The sequence below is a fragment of the Ctenopharyngodon idella genome, chromosome 15, assembly GCF_019924925.1.
Source record: "Ctenopharyngodon idella isolate HZGC_01 chromosome 15, HZGC01, whole genome shotgun sequence".
NCBI classification, from domain to species: domain Eukaryota; kingdom Metazoa; phylum Chordata; class Actinopteri; order Cypriniformes; family Xenocyprididae; genus Ctenopharyngodon; species Ctenopharyngodon idella.
In genome coordinates, this window is record NC_067234.1 from 7,491,011 (window position 1) to 7,515,396 (window position 24,386).

At 35.1% G+C, this 24,386-nt stretch overlaps 1 protein-coding gene across 8 annotated transcripts in view; it reads left to right on the forward strand.

Annotated features, from left to right (window-relative positions):
* fndc3a (fibronectin type III domain containing 3A) overlaps window positions 1-24,386 on the forward strand; it is a 98,575-nt gene that overhangs the window by 61,318 nt on the left and 12,871 nt on the right. For 7 of the 8 annotated variants that reach the window (XM_051863886.1, XM_051863889.1, XM_051863891.1 and 4 more), the window contains 15 exons: window positions 345-650; window positions 2,592-2,650; window positions 9,150-9,316; window positions 9,570-9,629; window positions 11,014-11,152; window positions 11,248-11,301; window positions 12,058-12,182; window positions 13,489-13,663; window positions 14,778-14,864; window positions 16,814-16,952; window positions 18,442-18,510; window positions 18,613-18,731; window positions 21,863-21,968; window positions 23,623-23,798; window positions 23,934-24,047. In XM_051863886.1, coding sequence (XP_051719846.1) covers window positions 345-650; window positions 2,592-2,650; window positions 9,150-9,316; window positions 9,570-9,629; window positions 11,014-11,152; window positions 11,248-11,301; window positions 12,058-12,182; window positions 13,489-13,663; window positions 14,778-14,864; window positions 16,814-16,952; window positions 18,442-18,510; window positions 18,613-18,731; window positions 21,863-21,968; window positions 23,623-23,798; window positions 23,934-24,047 — 1,895 coding nt within the window. The remainder of the gene's footprint in view (window positions 1-344; window positions 651-2,591; window positions 2,651-9,149; window positions 9,317-9,569; window positions 9,630-11,013; window positions 11,153-11,247; window positions 11,302-12,057; window positions 12,183-13,488; window positions 13,664-14,777; window positions 14,865-16,813; window positions 16,953-18,441; window positions 18,511-18,612; window positions 18,732-21,862; window positions 21,969-23,622; window positions 23,799-23,933; window positions 24,048-24,386) is intronic. The other variant, XM_051863888.1, reaches the window with a different exon arrangement.

Genomic DNA, 24,386 nt, shown 5'->3' on the forward strand with positions numbered 1-24,386 from the left:
AAACACAATTAAACATAAAATATAATAGTATAATATAAAATAAGTTTAAGTTACTAAAACAAACTAAAATTTAAATGGAAACTAAAAATATAAAAATTAAAAATATTAATTAATAGTATATAAAATATAATAAAATAACAAATTACTATTGTTTTTACATAATTATATTAACTACAGACCCTAATTCCTTAAAGAAACTTTTGCATTTCTAGGATAAAAGAAAACAATCCATTCCAAAAGGGAGATGCCATAGTAGAATTATCATCTCTGCAGTGGTTTTCAATAATTCAGCGTTCCATTGCACATTATTCCTTACATGTCTCTCTATTTTCCAATATCCTCAGATACTCACCCCCCACACGGACGTGCGGCATTTTCTCACAGAGATGAAAGGGCTAGCAAAACCTATGAGCGCCTGCAAAAGAAACTGAAGGAGAGGCAAGGGGTGGGCGGAGGGGGTGGTGGAGGCTTGGCCCCCTCCAAAGACAGTCCCCCTCCATCCCCGCAGAAGAGCCGCGGGACACCGCCCTCAGGAGGAGATCTGCAGAACGGGCTGGGGGGTAAGGGCGCAGAGGAGCAGGCACAGCCCAGCACTGCTGTCGCCGGCCTGGGCAGAAGCCCAGGAAGAGGGAAGGAGGCAGAGTCTGGAGGTAGGGAGGGAGGTAGAATATACATTAGGGTTCCTAGAACCATTAGAATAAAGCAGTAAGGCACGGGATGCAGTTAAAGGGTGTCGTTTGGCACAATGTGAAGCAGAGTTAACTGTGTTAACTTTATGAAGATGTTACTTGCTGCCTCTCGTAGCTTTTTACTGCTTTCATAGAACAGTAGAATCAGCAAAATGAGACATTAATAGCTATGTTTCCATCCACGTATTTTTATGTGCACTTTGGGATATTGCATAAAAATACGCTTGATGGAAACACCAAGATGCGCATAAATTCTAAAAAATAAAATAAAATTCTGGAAATAAAAAACTTATGCGCTTAATTGAGCTGGATCTTTTTTTTTTAATCCAAAAAGAAAACAATTTTATTGAATAAATTCCTCAATGTGCATCAAAAAAGTAATGTGATTTTGTGCGATGGGACGGCATAACTACACTAACCAGGGGATCAATCTTGTTGCAAAGGATCTGAAATGTTGTTTTGATCATATTGAAATTCCTGAGCAAAGTCTGTCGTCAAAGTGGTTCGGTATAATTATGTCCCAGATCTGTCTTACATGACCAAACAGCATGCATCTGCCTCCGAAAGCAAGATAACTTTATTGCATTTCGTCTGCGCGCTCTGAGGCACAAGTAAGTTATTATATACGAAAATTATTAGGCTATATACAGTGGCTTCTCATACTTTTTCTTTGTGAAATTTAGCAGCAGTTTATCAGGAAGTGATGATTTTGTTCTCTTCGACTCGCTGGATGGAAACGCTGCTTTATTCGCAATTGCTTTATGCAATATTCCAATTTTGTTAGTTAAATTCACAACTTTGGACGGAAACTTAGCTAATGGTAAAGAAATAATTACATTTATTTGTAGTAATCTAATGGGGTCCAAAAGGCCACTAGTTTTTTTGTTATTTGTTGTTTTGTTTGTTGTTTTGTTTTAATTTCTTTGTTTGTTTGTTTGTTTGTTTTTTTGGTTGTTTTGTTTAGGTTTTTTGCTTTTGAAAGTTAAACGATAATCAGTTCACGTTAGCACTGTAACCAATTAATTAACATTTTATTAGTGAATAATGCTAATTAAATAGACTACTGCTTTCTTTTACTTTACAGTAGTTTAAATTCAAAACTGAATGTTTAAATGAAGAAAATCAGTTATTCAGTTTGTCTCAGACTTTTGAACCCCACTGCAGTTTATTAGCCTGATATTGAGAGATGTATAGATATACAGTCTTGGTGCATTAATAGGTTTGCATATATCAGCTATTTTGTATCAGCTTCGTCTTATCCAATCAGATTCCAGCACCAAAATCATTTTATTAATTAGACTTTAATTAAAATCTCCTCCTACATCTAAGATAAACTTACTTAAAATGACCAGGGAATTACATGTTTACTGCTTGTCTCTCCCTCAGTTAATAACCAAATAGAGTTACTCATGCATGGGGTCACTTTATTAAGAAGTAGTTATTAGCTTTAACAGACATCAATGTCCCATTAAGTCTTCTCTTTCCTAGGATGATCATATCTCAGGTTCCAGGTAGAAGTCCATCCATGAGCCCATCGGGAGATGTAACAGGGCTCACGGGATGGGTCCTCTCTCCAGCCCCGCTGTAAACAGGCCCGAGCAGAGCTCATCTCTGGTCTCATTAGCTCCCTCAGCTTTAGGCTGCTGCAGATAACATTAGCTGTAATTACTCTGCACTGACTCAGTCATTTATCAGTGCTAACTAACTCCAGCCTGGAGGAACTCGGCTGCAGCTACTGTACGCCGGCTAAACTTAGCTGGTGTATCTATTAATCCATTCATGGAAAATAAATGTCTTTTATGTGTTAAAGAGACACACTTGAGTGTGAAGCCTTGTCCTCTTTTTCAATCAGTTTATAATGGAGTTGTCTTATCTAGATGTGCTTTTATTTTTATTATGCAGAACTGGATGAAGAAGCAAAGGCTCTTCAGGAACGCTTAAACTCCATCTGCAAACCAGTGGTAAGGAGATGATTTTATTTGAGTGTTTATTTTTTAAAATGCATATTCTGTATTTTAATTTCTTTAATGTTACACACATATATGAAGTTTGAGGGTTGTTTTTTTTTTATTTATTTTTTTTTTTATAAAGGATATGAATACATTTATTCAGCAAGGAAGCACTGAGTTGATTAAAAGTGACAGTAAAGACATTGCATTTCAAATAAATGTTCTTTTGAACTTCCTATTCATCAAGGGATCCTAAAAAAAAAGTATCAGTTTCCACTAAAATATGAAGCAGCACAACTGTTTTCAACATTTATAATAATCAGAAATGTTTCTTGAGCATCACATCATCATATTAGAATGATTTCTGAAGGATCATGTGACTGAAGACTGGAGCAAAGTCTGGAGAATGATGCTGACAATACAGCTTTGAATAATTCTGAATAAATTACAATTAGCAATACTTAATTTACTCTACAATTAAATAATAAAACTAGGGCTGGATATCGATATACAGTAGATTCGGTTATGATTCACAACATCTCAATTCAAATGATTCTCGATTTTCAATTCGATTCAATGAATTCAGTTATTCAAATTTAACTGGCCACATCACAAAAAAAAGTAATACATTAATAAAATAGTTCTTGTTGTTTTGTTTTGTTGTATTGTAATAAATAAGGTTATGACACAATTTTAGATACCAGTGAAATTTAACAATTCTTAATTCCAATTTTGATACCACAGCTAAAACTACTAGCTTAACTAATATAAATTTCAAAGATTATTAAAGACAAGTAAACAGTCATTAATAAAAAAGAACAAATGATCAAACTACAAGCAACAGCACAAATAAATAGATAAAATAGAACAAAGATACAAATGAAATATTCAGTGCTTTTCAGGTTTTTCAGGTAGGTCAAACAGTAGTTTTCAGGTACAGAAATTGAATAAAGTAATCAAATGTAGAACAACACTGCATATAATTTTCACTGTACAAATTAAATAAAGTTTAATCCTTATTAAAGTTACAAAAAAGTTATTCAGTGAAGAGCAGTGAATGATTTCTTTGTCTTTTGTAGTTTGATTAACATTAAAAACAGACAGCAGCAAGAAAATTAGGCTGCTGTCACTTTAATACTAATGCACGGGTCCAATATAATGATAATCATATGATGAGTCTGTCAGTTAAGTCCGAAGCAAGACGCAACCCACAGAAATGCATTATGACAACGGGATCTCAGATAGTCTGACAGCGAATAAAGATAAACAGTAATTAAATGACTTGAGTCATTTGTTACAAAAGTGTGTGTCAAATATGCTAAACACGGAAGCTCGAATGTGTACGTGTGATGCGCTAGAACAGACTTCATGGGTTTTTGCTCACATTTGAGCTGCTTTCCTTTTAATGCCGGTTGGCTAAGTGACAGCTGCCGTAAAATGATGGATCGGGCTTAGGATAGCCGATACTGATTAGTTAAAAAATGCTTAATTGGCTCGAGAGATCCATAATTATAAATATATAAATTAGTATAGTGTTTTAGGAATATAGCAAACTGTGCCATTATTCTTATACTAAAGAAAAGTGATTTTGATTCACTGAACTTTTTGATTCTCTACAGCTGACTGAAACCAACTTTAGAGGATGTAGATCACCAAGAGAATAAAGCATTGTTGAGCAGTTGAACCACAGAGGATTGGCAGATTCAAACAGGCCAAATGTTTCATTTAAAGCTTGATGAAAGTTTAAATAAATTTTTTAGCTTGTTTAGAATCTAGCCATGTCTTTTAAATAATTTAGAAATTACATGCTTGGCTTACGAAATCTTATTTCAAACCATATTTATTCAAAATCCTCCCAATTTTTTTTGAAAATGGACACATTTACAAGACTTGAAATTTTAAAATTGAAGGTGAACAATCCTCAAACTGGCCAAGTATCGGTCTATTAAAGGTTTAGTTTACCCAAAAATGAGAATTGTCATCAATTGTTCCAAACCCAGAAGACTTTTGTTTATCTTCAAAACACAAATGAAGATATATTTAATTAAATCTGAGAGATTTCTGTCATCACCCCAAAATGAAAATGCTGTCATCATTTACTCACTCCCATGTCGTTCCAAACCCATAAGACTTTTGTTCATCTTTGAAGCACAAATTAAGATATTTTTAATGAAATCTAAGATTTCTGTCCCTCCATTGAAAGTCTATTCACCCAAAACTCTTCAAAATGTTCATAAAGAAATTTTAAAATAAATCCATATGAATTGAGCGGTTTAATCCAAGTCTTCTGAAAAGAGACAATCACTTTATATGATGAACAGACGATCAGTAAACATAAACTTGTTTGATGTGTGAGAACAAACCTAGTCTTGGTTCTTGTGGAAGCTGACGTAACACATCAAGCAAACGTGCTTGAGCTTCCATTTACCAAATTTTGAATGCTCTGTGTGTTTGTTGATCAAAGACTAGATGTGAATAAAAGCCTAAATTAAATCTGTTCATTATATAAAGCGATCAATACTTGGATTAAACTGCTTAATTCATATGGAATTATTTTACAATCTCTTTATGAACATTTTTAAGAGTTTTGGGTGAATAGACTTTCAATGGAGGGACAGAAATCTTAGATTTCATTAAAAATACCTTAATTTGTGCTTCAAAGATGAACAAAAGTCTTATGGGTTTGGAACGACATGGGAGTGAGTAAATGATGACAGCATTTTCATTTTGGGGTGAACTAACCCATTAATTAGCCTGCCTGGCCAATACATCAGTTTATCACTGGAATAAATGTACAGATATGGGATACTGTTCTTTTAAGTGAGCAATTGAAAAGGCCTTTATGCTACATTTGACACTCTTCTCACTGAGTAACCACCTTCTGAAGGACTGTACGACTGCTTGCTGCGTCAACAGATTTCTTAATGACAGTCATTTCCACAGTCTCAAAAACTCTACATCCCTGCATGATTACAGTCCCCAGAAGAAGACAGTAATGGCTCTCCATAATGGGTCATTAATGCTGTATTTGATTTGATTCATCGAGGAAGCTAAATGCCTGTCTTGTCTCTTGTGGTGTGGTGGGCTCTGGTTTATTGGTGTTTTCATGAAACAGTGAGTTCAGTTTTGGCGGAACTACTGTAATCACTATAATAATGATCCTGATCCTTTTTCATTAGACATTCAAAAATTTTTGAACATTATGTCCTGAGCAGCATTTGTTTTTTAATTGCTCTAGTCCTTGAGATATGAATAAATAATAGGGGTACTACAAATAAAAAGGCCATTTAAGCATGCTGTTTAAGCTATTTTTTGCAGTATGTACAGTATGTCCCAGAGTATGTACAGTATGTCCCCATGCAAGTGATATAGAGCAAGAGAGATTGCTTTTATTTCATAGTTTATCTTAAAAATTTTAAGGCTGCAGCATCCTAAACCTTCACCATTGTCCAGATCTGCTTTCTGAATTTGTAATTGAAATAAAACATTAAAAAAGAAAAACTCTGAAATAAATATTTTATTTTGGTAGCCATATTTTTTTTTATTTTTATTTTTTATTTAGATTAAAAGAAAATTTCGATAACACATTTTGGGCAAAAAGATTTCGATCACCCTCAATACATCAAAATGTTACAAAATTCAGACAATATGGCCGAATGACCAGTTTTGATCTCAAAGCTTTGTCAGGATACAGTCTGACTTCCATCTTTTGTTCAACTATGTTGACTTCCTTTGGGCATAAAGTTGGCGAAAACCAAACATTCAGCCATTAACTTTTGCAAGGCTTGGTCTGAAGATTGAGACAAATTTGGTGAGGATGGAATGTAATTTGTTGGTGAAAACTGGACCAAAGTTTTCTTAACTCCATAATGAATAAATAAATGAAGGCCACTACAAACCAATTTAAAAAGAGTTAGTTTTTGCATAATTACCAATTTTACCTGAATTTATGGTGAAAATATTAAAGAAATGCAGGTTATGTTAATTTTTTACAAAGTATGCTGACCTCACAGCTCATAAAACAGTACCCATGTTATTTATTGACTTATTTTGCCTGCACAGAATAAGTCAAACATATCAGTCAGATTTTATAATTCACTCACATTATTAACGGACTGATTATTTCTACAGCTCAAGCAGTGAGAAAAGTTGTAGCGACAAGTGTAGAGGAGAGAATCGTGCCCTGTGAGGCACAGATAAATAGGTTCTTTTTAAGTTAGTTTTGGCTTAGTAATGCACGCTAACTTGAGCTATTCTTGTCTGAAAACCCGAAAGGTACATAGTCATGCATTCATAACCAATGGAGACACTTGTTTCTCAACTGAAATAAAGTTAAAAATATTTCTTCTTGCATAACAGGAGTTCTCTTTTGTTCCGGAGGGGATGCGCCACGTGTCATTAAAATAAACTAAAGTGACTCTTTCCAGGCGAAACAAGCAGACGCATGTATTTCCCACATAAACAAGTGCGTGTAGTTAAATATAGTCAGTTAGCCCCTGGGAACAATTAACCTGAAATCAGTTGAACACAACAAAATGGGTTCCGCTAAGTCAGACAGATTTGGTTTGTTGGCTTGATCAACTTCGATTACGCATCGTTACATCGGTTTTCACTCATTTAATTTTTTTCTTTGTCATCTGCGTATACAATCCCTTGGCTGTCCTCGTGCATAACATTCACTCAGTTTACAAACACAGATTTTCGTTCATCTGTGTAGAGGATGTGACCTGAAATTAACCTAATTATGCAGTAGGTGTTGCATGGCTACTGATTTCTCCTAGTCGGTTACTTGTCAAAACAATACCAGAGTTACTTGAGTACTCGTGGTTTGTTACAGTTTAAAAAAAAAAGACATGTAAAATAATATTTTGTCAACAAGTGTTTATTAATTGACAGCCCAATGCTTGCAACAGTTACGTCTCTTACATGTATTGTAAAAACATGTATTTAAAATAGGCAAAATAACACGATGTAAAATGAGTCTATGTAAGCCCTATTATGCAGGACTTACTTGAGACCAACTAGATGGTCAAGCAACAAATTAGTTATGACAATATGTAGTTTAGCTCATCCTTATTGCTAAATTTACTTAAGACAAGATTAACCAAGAAACTCTATAACTTCTATACAAGTTTGCAGACACAAATGCAGAAAATGCTACTGATATTTCCTTCGCTTTGTCAACTGACTTTCATCTTTTATTCAACTCTGTTGATTTAGTTTTGGCATAACGGTGGCGAAAACCAAAAATCCAGCTAATAAATTTTGTGAGGCTTGGAACAAGATTCATTAGAAGAAAAGTAAGAAAAGAGATATTGAGAATAAGGACTATCAATTTTACAGGTTTACAAGAGTTAGTTCAACATAATTACTGAGACTTGGACCAGAAACCCTCAATGCAAGTTTACAGACAATACAACCAATATCATCTTTGCGTTAAAAATGTAATTGTTACTTTTCAGAATGCTGCAACATGTGAAATTAATTTAGAGGCATTTGCGTTCACAAACTTGTGTAGAGTAGGTTGCAAAGAAGTTTTGTCTAGCAAGGAATTATTGTTACTATATTGGCTTTTGGGTGATATTACAGATTTTTTTTTTATCACACATCTTCTGAAATAGCACAAAATCTCTCAAAAACAATCAAGGAAGAAGCAGAAACAAGTGATGAAAGCATTGCTTACACACATGTAAGCTAACGCGATCATCAAATATTCAACAGCATATAAATAAAACTGCCTAAAGTTACAAAATGAAATGTTGACCCAGGAAGAGGTACAGGACTGTGAAGCTTTGGGGGTGTTGATGGAAGTGATCTATTCCATCTATGTTTTGATCATCGTTCTGAATTGATGCGAACAAAGCCTTTAACAAAAACGCGAATTTATCAGCTTTTTGCTCAAAATGTTGCTTTGTTTTTTTTATAAAACTTACCCACATTCAAGTGTTGATTAAAAGAATGCATGAAGCATTTTTGTTTCAAAGCAGAAGCTCTGTTTTTTTTTTTTCTTTTGATATATTGACTGTTCAGATATTTATACAACAAAATATTCTGGGGGCCATGAAACATTTGTGAAAATGATCAAAATGCTGGTGCTGACTGGCAACTAAAAACATTAGCAATTTAATAATTTAAACATATTCTCAAATAATAAATCCCAATAATTTTGTTACTGAGCTCAATACAAAATAATACAGATTTTTAACATCGGCCATTTATTGATTAACAGCCATGCTTATAATTATCAGTATATCGTAATCAGCAAGAATTGTGGTTTCGGTGCATCACTAATTTTGTGTAAATATATTAAACCATTTTTGTTTGTTTGTTTCTTAATGTAATATTCAACAATTTACATTTTTACTTCTAATCAACTGATAATTCAATATCTTTGCCACATCTAATAGTTTAATTCAAAATTAGCTCAGTTAAATCTTTTTTTTTTTCTTTCTAATTACAAACGAGCTATCAGTTGCTGCATGTAAAAATGGTGTTCATCTTGTGTCATCAGGTGACAGACATCCAGGCCAAAGGGGCTAGTTTGAGTTGGGTGGCCCCATCACGGACAGAAGGTGACGACGAGCCCAAAGAGGGAGAAGTCCCTGCGGAGCCCAGCCTCACGTATGAGGTCTCAGTATCGTACAACGGCAAGGACGGGAAGTACAAGACCGCCTACAGGTGAGAGCATGCTCCGTGTCGCTGCGGAGGAGGTCTGGGCAGGATGTGGAGAAGCTGCGGGTGCAGTTGAGGAACTCACTGTTGTTTTCTGTGGTTTGCTGTGGGTTTTCTAAAGTCAGTGGTAGGTAAAGGTCATCAGCAGTTCACCTGACATCTGCAGCTCTAGAAAACCCTGAAGAGTAAGTTGTTTTGAATGTGTACAGTCTGCAACATTAGTACTAATATTTTCTTTTCTTTGTCTTGCTTGTGTCAGTGGTGTGGAACTAAGTGCAACCTTACAAGACTTAAGACCAGCAACAGACTACCACGTCAGGTCTGTCGGTTTTTACTTTTAAATGCACAAATCACATTATCGGAGTTTGTTTTACACATTCTTGTTTTTACAGTGATGTTTAGTCAAATCAACAGTTGTTATTGTTCACTCATCCTCATCTTGTTTAAAACCCATATGACACAAAGATATTTTACACATTGTCCAAGCTGCTCTGTTCCATACAATGAATGGAGATTAGCTATAATATGAGTAATTCTTTATAAATAATATTTATATTTTATAAATAATGTATAGTTGTATTGTAATGTAGATATTAATAATAATAGAATATTTATAATATATTAATTATAAGAAAGCAACTCTTGATTTGTTCATATTTGTTAAAATTAATATGTAGTTATATTAATAATAATAATGATAATAATAGTGTAGTTATGTTAGTTGTATAAGAATATAAAACACATATGTAGTTAAATATAACTAAACTTAAAATATATAGTTACATATTAATATATAGTTTTATTAATAAAATGTAGTTATATTAGCTAAATTATAAATAATTCTTTATAAATCAAATTTTCTTTGTGAATAATGTAGTTATATTAAAATAACTATATATTTTTAAAATAATGTATAGTTATATTATTATTATTATTATTATTATTATTATTATTAAAGATTTATCAATATAAGAATATTACTTTTCATAAATAAAATTCTTTATTAATAATATAGTTATATTTGTTAAATGAATATGTAATAATAGTAATAATACAGTTACATAATAATAATTATAATATTAATAAAAATGTAGTTTATAAGAATGTAAACTCTTTATAAAAACATTCTTTATATATGTAGTTAAATTTAAGTAAAAACATATATATAGTTACATAAAGTTAATACATAGTTTTATTAATAATATACTTATTAGCTATATCATATAAATATTTTTATAAATCAGATTTTCATTATAAATGTTGTTATATTGAAAAAAAAAAAAAAAAAAAAAATATATATATATATATATATATATATATATATAGCTTATTTTATATATAGTTATAAATACTATAATATATAGTAAATTATTTATTAATATATTGATAATAATAATAATTCAGTTTGTGTGTGTGTGTGTATATATATATATATATATATATATATATATATATATATATATATATATATATATATACACACACACACACACACACACACACACACACACACACACACACACACACACACACACACACACATACACACACAGAAAATTATATTTATTTATATTTATTTTATTATAAATATGTTAATTCTTTATGAATAAAATTCTTTATAATTTCTAAAACTATACCTTTGTTAAATGTTATTTGTATAGTGTTCTCTGTACACTAATGTAAGTGTGTGTTTGTGTATTTAGGGTCCAGGCCATGTGTTACTGTTTACAAGGTGTCCCCTCAGAGGCTGTGAGCTTCACCACTCTGAGCTGTGAGCCAGATACACCCAGCCCTCCACGCAAAGCCAGTGGCACCAAGAGCAGCCTCGTCCTACAGTGGAAGGTGTGTGGCATGCACATTAACACATTGACAAATGCCAACAACATATTATTACTGACATTAAGTGTGTAACATTAAAAACAAATACTTCTTCCTAGGCTCCGTGTGACAATGGTTCCAAGATCCAAAACTATATTCTTCAGTGGGATGAGGTATGTTATTTTTCATTATTGCTGTTTTGGTTCATATTTCCTTTTTTTTTTTTTTTTTTTTTTTTTTTAAATTAAGATTAAGCCCATTTTTAGGAACTTTAAGTTTTTTTGCTTTATTTTCATAATAATTAAGTACATTTTTTAAGCAGTTCTCGTTACTGTAATGTGAAAAATTATATATTATTAAAATGGTAAAGTATTCATATTAATGTTGTACTATATGTAAACACTGATTTTAATAAGAGCAAAAACATTGTGTCCAGACAGGATTACTTTCATCGCTGTATTACAGTGAGGGGAATATTGGAAGTCCCAAACTGGAAAGTAAAACATCTAGACACATTACGGTATTGAGAACTGGGGGAAATGTGCTAAATTATCATAAGTAATGTCATGGTGCCAAAAAAATCAGAATGTTCCAAAAAATAGACTTGTTCCTGTATCAGCATATTTTGTTGATCCTGGAACAACTTCACTGTCTGAAAATGTAATCATAACCCTATAAACCTACCCATAAATTATCCCCAAAATCAGAGGGAAATGATAGGTGAATAACACTGATGTAGAAGCACCTAACCCTGGTTGTAAGCCTAAACTTGACATAAACTGTAAACTTGTCCTTCAAATCTGATTGCTTGATTGGAATGTTGATCCAGGAATATGTTGTACCTAATGAAATCACATTCATTCTGTAAGGTGAGGTTTACTCATTCATGTTGTATAAAGTGCTAATCCTGGGCTGTGCTCTGTGAACAGGGGAAGGGGACGGGTGTGTTTGAACAGTGCTACTACGGCCCTCAGAAGCAGTACAGACTCACCAAACTCTCCACAGCTTCCAGATATTCCTTTCGGCTGGCAGCCAAAAATGACATGGGGGTCAGGTGTGTATCAATCGGGATTCTCCTCAATCCAGCTCCTAAAGAAAGAGACAGTAAATATTGTGGGCCTATTTTAACGATTTAAACGCATGGTCTGAAGCGCATGGCATAGGTGCACTTAGGGCGTGTCCGAATCCACTTTTGCTAGTTTAACGACGGAAAAAATGGTCTGCACACCAGCCACATGGTCCAAAAGGGTTGTACCTAGTCTCTTAATGAGTAATGGGTGTGTTTTGGGCATAATGTGCAATAAACCAATCAGAGTGTTATCTCCCATTCCCTTTAAAAACCAGGTGCGCTTGCACCATGGCTGATTGCTATTTACATGATGGAATATAGACACCCTCAACCTGACGAGTCAGTTTAAATACATGTGTGTTTTGCCACGATTGGTGAAATAATTAGCCAATTTCATTCGTCATTACTGCAAATAGGTAATTCTGATACATGCAATGACTATCCATTATGACATGTAGGCATTTTTATATTTATGTACACAATAATAATCTTACATTGTAAGCCTTTTATTTTTAATATTTGGCATGTTTGTGCTGCTGTGCATCCCTGTGTGTGTAATAAGCAGTGTACGCACGTTGTGCACATGCCTATAGGTGAATATTAATATTATTTTTGAATAAAAAATAAATAAATACTGCGCCATTGACTTTAGACCAGGTTTTTTTTGGTCAGTGGCACAGTAGTCTTCAGTCGCCTCAAAATAGCAACGCACCAACAATGCACTTGAACACACCTTGTTTTCAGACCAGCACACCCATGGGCGAACAGATGGGCGTGAGTGCATTTGCTATTTAAACAATGTGGGCGCTGGACGTGAAAATGATAACTGCGTCAGGCCGAAACTAGCAAAAAACACTTGCGTCACATTGTGCCGGGTGTATGATAGGGCCCTGTGTCATACAGTGATGAGGGTAATAAAAGTTCGAAATTAACCATGCTAATGGAAGATAAATTGGATGAAATAATTGCTGGCCATAAATAAAAATGAATCATATTTTTCTTTTTATTAAAAAATATTTTTGTTACACGTTATTTTAAGGTGTCCTTGTTACAGTGTAACTATACAATTAAGTACTGAGTAATGTTAATTAACTACATGTACTTACTCTATAGGGTTAGGATTAGGAATAGCGTTTGGTTTAAGGTTAGTTGCATGTAATTATGCATCATTTACAGTTCTTACTATAGTAAGTAGATGTAACATGTAACAAGGACACTAAAATAAAGTGTTACCATTATTTTGGTCTTCATGACAATGCGATCATTTACCTGTATTTTGCTCTTTCGGTAGTGAGTTCAGTGAAGTCGTCCACATCATGACGTCATGCAGTGTTCCTGCTCCCCCCTTGAGCCCTGAGTTGATTCAGCCTGGGGTCACATGGCTCTGTGTGCGGTGGCAAAGGCCGGCTGGCTCACCCAAAGAGGAAGACATCGGCTACGTGCTGGAGATGGAAGAGGAGGGCTCAGTGAGTGAGAGATTCACACACACTTTCACAGAAATGACACACACGCCCATACCAATGTACATAACATGTCAGCATGAAATGGAAGTTGCAATCATCTTTTTATATATATACTGTGATGTATATCCGAGTGAAATGTAAACGAACAAGAACAAATGTGGGGTGGGAGTTGATTTTGTCCATGGGGAATTGATTGAATGATTGTGGTTTGCTATTGGTGATCTCATGAGGCACGTGAATTTTTAGGAAAAAAATTGTGCACGGATAAATCATTTATAATAAATGCTGCAATAGTCCATATAAAAACAAGAATTGTCCATTTTGATATCATGGTGACTTTAAAGACTTCAAAGGCCTTAAACCAAATGGATAAATGACATAGAAGTCCTGCTTACAGATGGTATGAACCTCCATTTCAGATTTTAGAGGTGGTCAGAGATGCATGTTGGCCATATCAGCAGTGTAAACGTTAATTTGTCCTGATGCATCCTGGACTGAGTGACCGCCTACTTGTGTAGCACATATATATTGCCCCAAAATAATTTTTTGTTTTGTTTTTACCAGCTAGGTACAGATTTCACTTGTGTAATTGAATAAGCTCATATATATACATGCAGTAGACATTGACTTTTTTTTTTTTTTTTTAACAACAGATATTATTTTTGTCTGTGTCTGATAAAATATAAGCATATTAAGTGTTTAATTATTATTCTTGTTTACTACAAAAACTATAATCAATATTTTAGTATCTTAATTATTTAAAAGAAAACTATTAAATGTATAGTATATTATTAATAATTAAAATTATATTATTAAAGTATAATTATTTTAGTTAAAAAAACAATGATGATAACATTACAGGTTGTTTTGAGACAAAATGGAAACTCATGTAATTTTTGTGTTTGTTTTGGGCCATTAGACTGTTAAGCCTGAGAATGCTTACATGTTATGTGAACAGTTGGCTAATAAATGGTGATCTGTCTCAGCTGGCTTCTTGTGAAAGGTCTAAGGCAAAAGTTAAATTGTGACGTAAACGGGTCCATAAAGATCCATAGATGTAGGCCAGGTTTGTTTCATGCGTCAGTGTTTGATATGTTCTCATGAATGTGTTGCACAGGGTTATGGGTTCCAGGCCAGTTATGATGGAGACGAGCTGTCACACACTGTCAGAAACCTCCACAGGAGCACCACGTACAGGTTCAGGGTGAGAACACACAAACACACATGATCGTTGGGTTCTTGCCTTTGTTTATACAGTATGTGTGGTGGTGTTTTTTTTAAAAGCTTGTTTGTTTGTTTCTTTTATTTGTCTTTCTTTTTTTGTTCTTTTTTTCTTTCTGTTTGTTAGTGAGTCTGTTTTTCATCTTGTATGTTACTTTTGTTAGTTTTTATTTTAAACTGTTTTTTTCTTTTGCTTATACATTATTTGTCCTTCATTCTTTTATTGCTGTCTTTCATTTATTTTTGTTCTCTTTCAGTCTTTCTTGTTCTTTTATTTTTGATTAGCTTTTTTCTTTTCTTGTTCTTTTATTTTTTGATAAGATTTTTGTTCTTTTTTCGTTCATTAAAGGGATAGTTCACCCAAAAATGAAAATTATCCCATGATTTACTCCCCCTCAAGCCATCCTAGGTATATATGACTATCTTCTTTCAGATTAACACAACCGGAGATAAATTTAAAAATACCCTTAGTCCTCCAAGGTTTATAATGTTTGTGAATGGATCCATACAACTCCAGGGGGTTAATAAAGGCCTTCTGAAGCGAACGGCGCGACAGCCATACGCATCCAACGTACGTCCAAAAAGCGTTAACTTCCGTGACGTACTACACAATGACATGATGTACTACGCGTTGTAGCTTAGGACATAGCATAGTACATCATGGCATAGTGTAGAACGTCATGGCATTGTGTACTAAGTCACGGAAGTTAACAGTTTTTGGATGTACATCAAATGTGTATGACTTGCACGCCGGAAGCTCATTATTTTACTTTATGAAGTTTTAAATAAGGATATTTGTCTTACCCAAACACATCGATTCGCTTTAGAAGGCCTTTATTAATCACCTGGAGTCATATGGATTCATTTTTTTTTATGGATGGATGCTTTTTTTTTTTTTTTTTTGTCTTCAAAATCTGGGCCCCTGTTCACAATTATTATAAACCTTGGAGGACTAAGGATATTTTTAAATCTAAAAATTATGTTCATCTGAAAGAAGATAGTCATATACACCTAGGATGGCTTGAGGGTGAGTAAATCATAGGATAATTTTCATTTTTGGGTGAATTATCCCTTTAAGTATTTTTTTTTTTTTTTTTTTTTTTTCCATTTGTTCATTCTTTGCTCTGTCTTTTGTTCTTTCTTTCATTATCATTTTATTTTATTCTATTCATTGTTTTCTTGCTAGCTTTTTCTTCCTTTCATTTGTTAGCTCATTTTGTTTTTTGTTCTTTTATTTATTCTTGTTCTCTTTCTTTTTCTTTTAAATCTTGTTGTTTTTCTTTTGTTCATTCCATCATTAGCTTGTTTGTTCTTTCCTTTGTTGTTTATTAGTTCATTCTTGTTTTGTCTTCTCTCTTCAACTCTTTATCTCCTCACTGACTCACCTGTTTCCAGCGGCTATGAGATGAAGCAGGTGGTGTACTGATGCGATCGGTCACTGTTTTTTGGTGTCGTTAGGGATGTGCTGATCATAATCTTTTATTTCCAAAAACAAAAGTGTATTAATGCGATCAAAACGACTGCATGTGTCCTGATGAGAGGAGCTGATTACCTGCTGAGAGCTCACATCCCCAATTACTGCCAATTACTATGACAGATGACATCACAGCACCACTGTTTATTTCTGAACCGTGAAACACTTCCTCATCCTGCACTTTTATTTCTGAGTGAGATATATTTAGTGGTGAATATGAAGGCTTTTGAAAGGCCCTAGAGATTTCCATTTCCTCTGCACCCAGTGTTTAGGTGAGTCATAATGAAGACTATTTTTAGGACCATTCATTTTTTTTTTTTTTTTTTTTTTTTTTTTTTTGCATTGTGACATTTTGAATAATTAATGACACCCCCCCCCCCCCCCCCCCAAAAAAAAAAAAAAAAACACACACACACATATTCTGCCTAATTTTTCATTTTTATTTTTAATCATTTCAGGTTATCGCCTATAATGCAGAAGGGAAGAGTAACCCCAGCCCTGTGACTGAGTTCACCACGGCCCCTGACAGACCGGGCTGCCCCTGCAGACTCACAGTGAAGGGAAAACCTCACCCGACCAGTTTCCGCCTGACCTGGGGTCAGTTCAGCATGTTATGAACACACAAAGATTGATCCTTGACAGAAAAAAAAAACAATCTAAAAATCACCTATGATTTAGTCTTATGATTTAACCACTTTTAACCACAAAAAAAAAAAAAAAAAAAAAGTTTGTGCTTCTTGGCATTTCCATCTAGCATTTTTTTTTTTAATGCGGTAACTCAAACTTCGCTTAAAAATATGTGGATGGAAACATTGCTATTGATGCACTAAAATTTCAGGAACCAAAATTATTCATCCAAAAATGATTTTGTACAGCCGCCGGTGTGTGTACATTGTGTTCGCATTTTAAAGAAGTGGCGTGGTGCTGTGCTTCTCATCCATTGTGTGACCCCCTTTAGGCCCCTATATATTTCAAGTGAAATTGAAGAACGAACTGGTGTGATGCCGTTTCGAACAAAATCAGGCCAACACGAAGTTCGTTTTGTGTTTGTTTTGGGTGTTCGAAAACGCTTGCCAAAGCGAACTTTACAGAAACGTTCCCTCTGGCCGGTAAACACCTCTGAAATAATCTGTGGCGATGATGTAATAGGTAAGTGTGTCTCTGAGGATCCACCATCTTTGATGTGTAAATCTTTTCCAGATCATTTCTTATATTCAGTCCCTCGAGGTCGGATGCCCGCGAGTGAAAACATGAAGACACTGGAGAGCTGCTTTATAGTAGAAAATGTAGTTGTAATTCTAATTGAAAGAGACACTGACACTTTTTTTTTTTTTTTTTTTTTTACATTTAATACTGTAAAGCTACTTGCCGAATGGCAGAGCTGGTCAAATATATCCACATCACTATGAACAGATGTTTTCTTATCTGCTGTTTTCTCACTGCTGTCATTTCTGTTGTGTGTATTTTGTTTAGAGGAAAGAGGACGGCACATATTTACATATTCATCTAAACATTGCCCTCAGCAGTGTGGGCGGCGTCTGATTGTTCGCTAACAGTATACCACTGCTGACATATTTCAAACCTCTTTTTACCCCACAGCGAAGAATGAAAAAAGAACTTTGCCATGAGTATATCGGACCTTTAAAAACCTGTTTTTTTTCCCTCTGACATGATCTTGTGCGACCGTAGTAGCTACACTGTTGTCGTCGTCTTTTATTTCATTTTTTTATATATCACTGTTATCATCAATACTGGTATATTGCGATACTCCTAACATAAAACTTTCTTTTTTATCTGCGTGTTGATTATTAGGTTAAGTTTACTTTTGGTTTTCCTTTAAATGAAAACTTTCATTTTGGTGTTGGTAAAAAGTTCATTTCAGTGCTTTTCTGCTGCCTGTCTAGGCAACATTTTTAGGCATGTATTCTTTGTGGATACAACAAGAAATTTTCATCCAAGATGGAGTTGCGCAAATTGTTGGTTTATATTATATTGAAATGTTCAAACAGAAATGCAGAATGTATTTCAATATCAAGAATGGCTGAAGTTGCTAATAGTAAGGATGTTTTTTGTTGTTTCCCCTCAGACCCTCCCAAAGACAATGGCGGCTCAGATGTGACGAAGTATGTGGTGGAGCTGTCTGAAGGGTTAAGTGGTACGTTCTACTGAGGTTTTCTGGTGTGTCTACACATGCTTAATTTGATCCTGGCATTATTATGGTTATTTCATTGATTGTGTGTACTGTATGTGTTTTCAGGTTCTTCTTGGAATCAGGTTTACAGCGGTTCGGCTATGGAGTGTGTTTGTGATGGTCTGAGCCCAGGATGTTCATACCAGGCTAGAGTCCACTGCATCAGTGTGGGAGGAGAGAGCCCGGTATGTCACACAAAACATGGCTTCCTTTGTTCTCTAGGGCCAAGTTAAACCTTAATTTTAAATAGTGATGATTTATCTTGCTCATTTCGCTTATACAGAGTATTGGCCAATGAAATGCCCTCTAGAACGAGAATATTGCACCCCTCTAATACCTCCTTTATAGTACAATGCAAGTGACTAGCAGTGATAAGTAGCAAATCATGGTTCATTACTGTGATGTAAGGTGAAGACACTTGGCTAAAAATAAACAAATTCCTGTTTCAAATCAAATATGTCAGTACACAAAAGAAAATTGTGCTTATTTTAGGGTGTCTTCATGCCTGTGAGTCGATTGTTTTCATTAGGATCATTTTAAAAAGCACCTCTTGTGGAAATAATATGCTTTAAAAGAATAGCCTTAGATATGAACTGAATGTAATGTTTTTGGAAACTTGTTAATTGCAGTGAAATGACAATATATTATAGTTTAAATTTATATTAAATGCAACTAGCTGAAATAGTAGGACTTAAATATCCTATTAAAACATTATTTAAATGTTATTTAAAGTAAAACTTCTTACACCTAAGTACATTTAATTACACTTAGTACACTTATGTGGCCTTTTATTTCATTAATATTATATTATCTGCAAGTACAGTTTTAAAGTTTTAGAAAAGTTTTTAAATATACAGTGGGTACGGAAAGTATTCAGACCCCCTTAAATTTTTCACTCTTTGTTATATTGCAGCCATTTGCTAAAATCATTTAAGTTCATTTTTTTTTTTCTCATTAATGTACACACAGCACCCCATATTGACAGAAAAACACAGAATTGTTGACATTTTTGCCGATTTATTAAAAAAGAAAAACTGAAATATCACATGGTCCTAAGTATTCAGACCCTTTGCTCAGTATTTAGTAGAAGCACCCTTTTGATCTAATACAGCCATGAGTCTTTTTGGGAAAGATGCAACAAGTTTTTCACACCTGGATTTGGGGATCCTCTGCCATTCCTCCTTGCAGATCCTCTCCAGTTCTGTCAGGTTGGATGGTAAACGTTGGTGGACAGCCATTTTTAGGTCTCTCCAGAGATGCTCAATTGGGTTTAAGTCAAGGCTCTGGCTGGGCCATTCAAGAACAGTCATGGAGTTGTTGTGAAGCCACTCCTTCGTTATTTTAGCTGTGTGCTTAGGGTCATTGTCTTGTTGGAAGGTAAACCTTCGGCCCAGTCTGAGGTCCTGAGCACTCTGGAGAAGGTTTTCGTCCAGTATATCCCTGTACTTGGCTGCATTCATCTTTCCCTCGATTGCAACCAGTTGTCCTGTCCCTGCAGCTGAAAAACACCCCCACAGCATGATGCTGCCACCACCATGCTTCACTGTTGGGACTGTATTGGACAGGTGATGAGCAGTGCCTGGTTTTCTCCACACATACCGCTTAGAATTAAGGCCAAAAAGTTCTATCTTGGTCTCATCAGACCAGAGAATCTTATTTCTCACCATCTTGGAGTCCTCCATGCGGGCTTTCATGTGTCTTGCACTGAGGAGAGGCTTCCGTCGGGCCACTCTGCCATAAAGCCCCGACTGGTGGAGGGCTGCAGTGATGGTTGACTTTCTACAACTTTCTCCCATCTCCCGACTGCATCTCTTGAGCTCAGCCACAGTGATCTTTGGGTTCTTCTTTACCTCTCTCACCAAGGCTCTTCTCCCCCGATAGCTCAGTTTCGCCGGACGGACAGCTCTAGGAAGGGTTCTGGTCGTCCCAAACGTCTTCCATTTAAGGATTATGGAGGCCACTGTGCTCATAGGAACCTTAAGTGCAGCAGAAATTTTTTTTGTAACCTTGGCCAGATCTGTGCCTTGCCACAATTCTGTCTCTGAGCTCTTCAGGCAGTTCCTTTGACCTCATGATTCTCATTTGCTCTGACATGCACTGTGAGCTGTAAGGTCTTATATAGACAGGTGTGTGGCTTTCCTAATCAAGTCCAATCAGTATAATCAAACACAGCTGGACTCAAATGAAGGTGTAGAACCATCTCAAGGATGATCAGAAGAAATGGACAGCACCTGAGTTAAATATATGAGTGTCACAGCAAAGGGTCTGAATACTTAGGACCATATGATATTTCAGTTTTTCTTTAATAAATCTGCAAAAATGTCAACAATTCTGTGTTTTTCTGTCAATATGGGGTGCTGTTTGTACATTAATGAGAAAAAAAAATTAACTTAAATGATTTTAGCAAATGGCTGCAATATAACAAAGAGTGAAAAATTTAAGGGGGTCTGAATACTTTCTGTACCCACTGTATATACTCTTGAGATTTGAAGTAGTCTCAGTTGTAGCCAAGTAACAATGCATCAGGAATTCATGTTTGAATATCGTTCATATTTGCTACTAACAATCTCAAGTCAGTATTCACAAAAATGTCCAACTCCTTTGTCTTTCTGAGGCTAATTTTATTGCTAACATTTAATGTGTTCTAAATGCACGAAATTCAAATTTTAGCACACGCATTTTTTTTAGCATATGACAATTCTCTGGTGTAAACGTTGTCCATCTCTGTTGGGCTGTCACTCTTTTTACCAGGCTGTGCCCCAAGGCAAAGTTCTTTCATTCCACAAAGCAGATCAGGGTCAGGTTCTTTCAACTTTTTACCTATTCATCTGAAAATACAGACAAAACTTACAAAAATGCTGACAAGTTGAGTGATGGATGTCTTGATATTGTTCATAGACACATGTACATATGCACTCAACACGTAATGAAGATGTTCCAGTAAAAACACATTTTAAAACACAGAAGAGTGCTGGGCTGACGCTCCGGTAATGAAGTCATCATCCCGATGCGTCATCACAAAGCGCTTTTGGCAAGCGGCTGATGATGATTTTCTTTCTTCCATCTTTTTATCCCAGCTGTAATGGCTTTGTCGGCACAATACAGATGCATATCTGCATGCGGGACTTGCCAGCACACAGCTATGACTCATGTCGGCAGTGGCTGGTTTTCGCAGCCGTGAATGTGAGAGGATGCTCACATGGCTATGGTCTGCTGTCAGCGTTTCAGACTGTGCCCACACACTGTTGTCATCGAGGAAGTGGAAGGAAGTCAAGATTATCTAGTCTTTCTGATTTCTCGTTCTTGTTGTTTTCAGTTGACGGAGGCTTTGCAGGTCCAAACGCCACCTGTTCCTCCTGGTCCATGTCAGCCGCCCAGGGTCGTGGGCAAACCCAAAGCGAGAGAGGTGCAGATACGCTGGGGTAAGCTTTGCCTTTGTGTGCTTATTAATTGCGTATAAACAATTAAGTATTAGTTCAAATCATGTTAAGTTTAGTATGTATTTGGGGCTAATTGGAGGGGGTCGAATGGTGTATTTATAGTATTTGGGGAAAGTTACTTTTAAAAGTAGTGCATTACAAAAATTGCTGTACTTACTAAAAAGTAACTTTTTATGGAAAGTAATGTTGTTCTGTTACTTTGCATTACTTTTTCTCACCTGTACGGAGCTAGCTTGCTTGTTTTTTAATAACAAAAAAAAAAAGTTCTATTTGTGGCAAATATAAAGGCCCTTTCACACCAAAATTGAAATGAATAAGCCTCAGGAAGGAAAAAATGAAGGAAATTCATGCCTGTACAGTAGAGGGCGCAGCTCAAACAAACCTGCCATTCTGTATTGCAGAAGAATAGGGTGCAGGAGAATGTATTATTTAACACATTTAATTATTGCAGGTTTGCACAAAATTCTAAGTTTGCATTTCACTGTTTTTATTCATTTTGAGGAATACTGAATCTGTTTTTGTCCGAGTGAGATGAGTAAATGCTCACATTCAGTCCAGAACTACAATAACCATCATGTTCACTCAGCACACACAACGCCTCTGCACTTACGATTTCTCTCAACAAGCGGACAGAGAGCTGTCAGTCAATAGATGAGAAAACAAAGTAACTTTTTTTTAAACAAGTAACTCTGATATTTTGTTGTTAATTTAAATGTAATGTGTTACTTTATTAGTTACTTGAAAAAAGTAATCTGATTACTTGTAATGTGTTCCCCCAACACTATACACTACTGTTAAAAAGTTTGGAATAATCAGATTTTTTCTTAATGTTTTTGAAAGAAGTCCCTAATGCTCACCAGTGCTGCATTTACTGTATTTGATCAAAAATCTAGGAAAAAATATGCAAGCTTGTTTCTGTAATTGCGACCTTTTTATCTCACAATTCTGAAAAAAATTACAGGATATAAACTTGGATATAATTGTGAGGGGGGAAAATGATTTGTAAATTTATATCTCGCCGTTCTGACTTTATTTCTCAGAATTGCAACTTTGTATCTCACAATTTGGACTTTTTAACTCACGAGTATATCTCGCAATTCTGAGGAAAAAAAAAAGTCCGAATGGCAAGATTTAATCTCGCAATTGTAAGGTAAAATCAGAATTATGAGAAGTCGCAGTTCGTTTTTTAATTTTTATGCAGTGGCGGAAACAAGTTTCCATTTAAAAAAAACAAAAAAAAAAAAACAATAATAATGTGAAGTTTAAAATAATTTTTTGCTATTTTAATATAATTTTAAATGTAATTTATTCCTGTGATGCAAAGCTGAATTTTCAGCATCATTACTCCAGTCTTCAGTGTCACATGATTCTTGATAAATCAAGCTATTTTTTATTTTATCAATGTAGTGCAGCTTAATATTTTTGTGGAAACTGTGATAAATTATTTTTCGAGATATTTATTTTTCAAAGTTCACAAGAACAGCATTTAATTTGCCTTGTAAAAATGTGAAAGTCTTTGCTGTCACTTTTTCAATTCAATGTGTCTTTGCTGAATATGTGGTATTTCAGATAGGTGTGTGTTTGAGAGAGAGAATGATTGATGTATCTAAACGCTTTCTCTCGTTGCATCTGTTAGCGCCCCCTCAGGTGGATGGAGGAAGTGTAGTGTCTTCGTACAGCGTGGAAATGTTCGCTTCCCAGGTGGAGGAGGGCAGGGAAGTGTACCAGGGCTCTGAACTGGACTGCACAGTGGGCAGTTTACTGCCCGGCAGGACCTACGGCTTCCGGATCAGAGCTGCCAACAAAGCTGGGGTGAGTGCACGCCTAGCCATACAAATGTCACAGACTTTTTCATAGTTGCTAATAATCCGTTCTTTTTATAAAATGTGCCACATATAGTTTTACGTTGGCTAGCAAGTTGCTTCATATTTTGTTTGTGCTCAACAGTACGGCCCTTTCTCAGAGCGCTCTGAGGTCACGACAGGTCCGGGGGCCCCTGACACGTGTCGGCCCCCTCATGTCAACTGTAAATCACCCACGTGTGCTGTGGTCAGCTGGGAGGTGAGAATATCCCATGATGTAAAGTATTCTTACTCTATCAAGCAATTCTTTAGTAGCTTTCAGAGGTCAGGTTCATCTTGGCTAATTATTTCACTTTTACTGGATCGCGGTTATTATCATTAACTAAAACTAAAACAATAAAAAAAACATTTAAAAATTTAAAAAATCATTACTTGAAACATTTTTTGGAGAAAAAAAAAAAAATTATATATATATAATTTTTTTTTAATTTTTTTTTTTTATTAATATTATTTGATTTCAGCTTAGTTGCCAAAGCAGCATTTCTCATTTTCGTTTAGTTTAAGTTGAAGTACTAAAACTAAATGAACAAAAACTAAA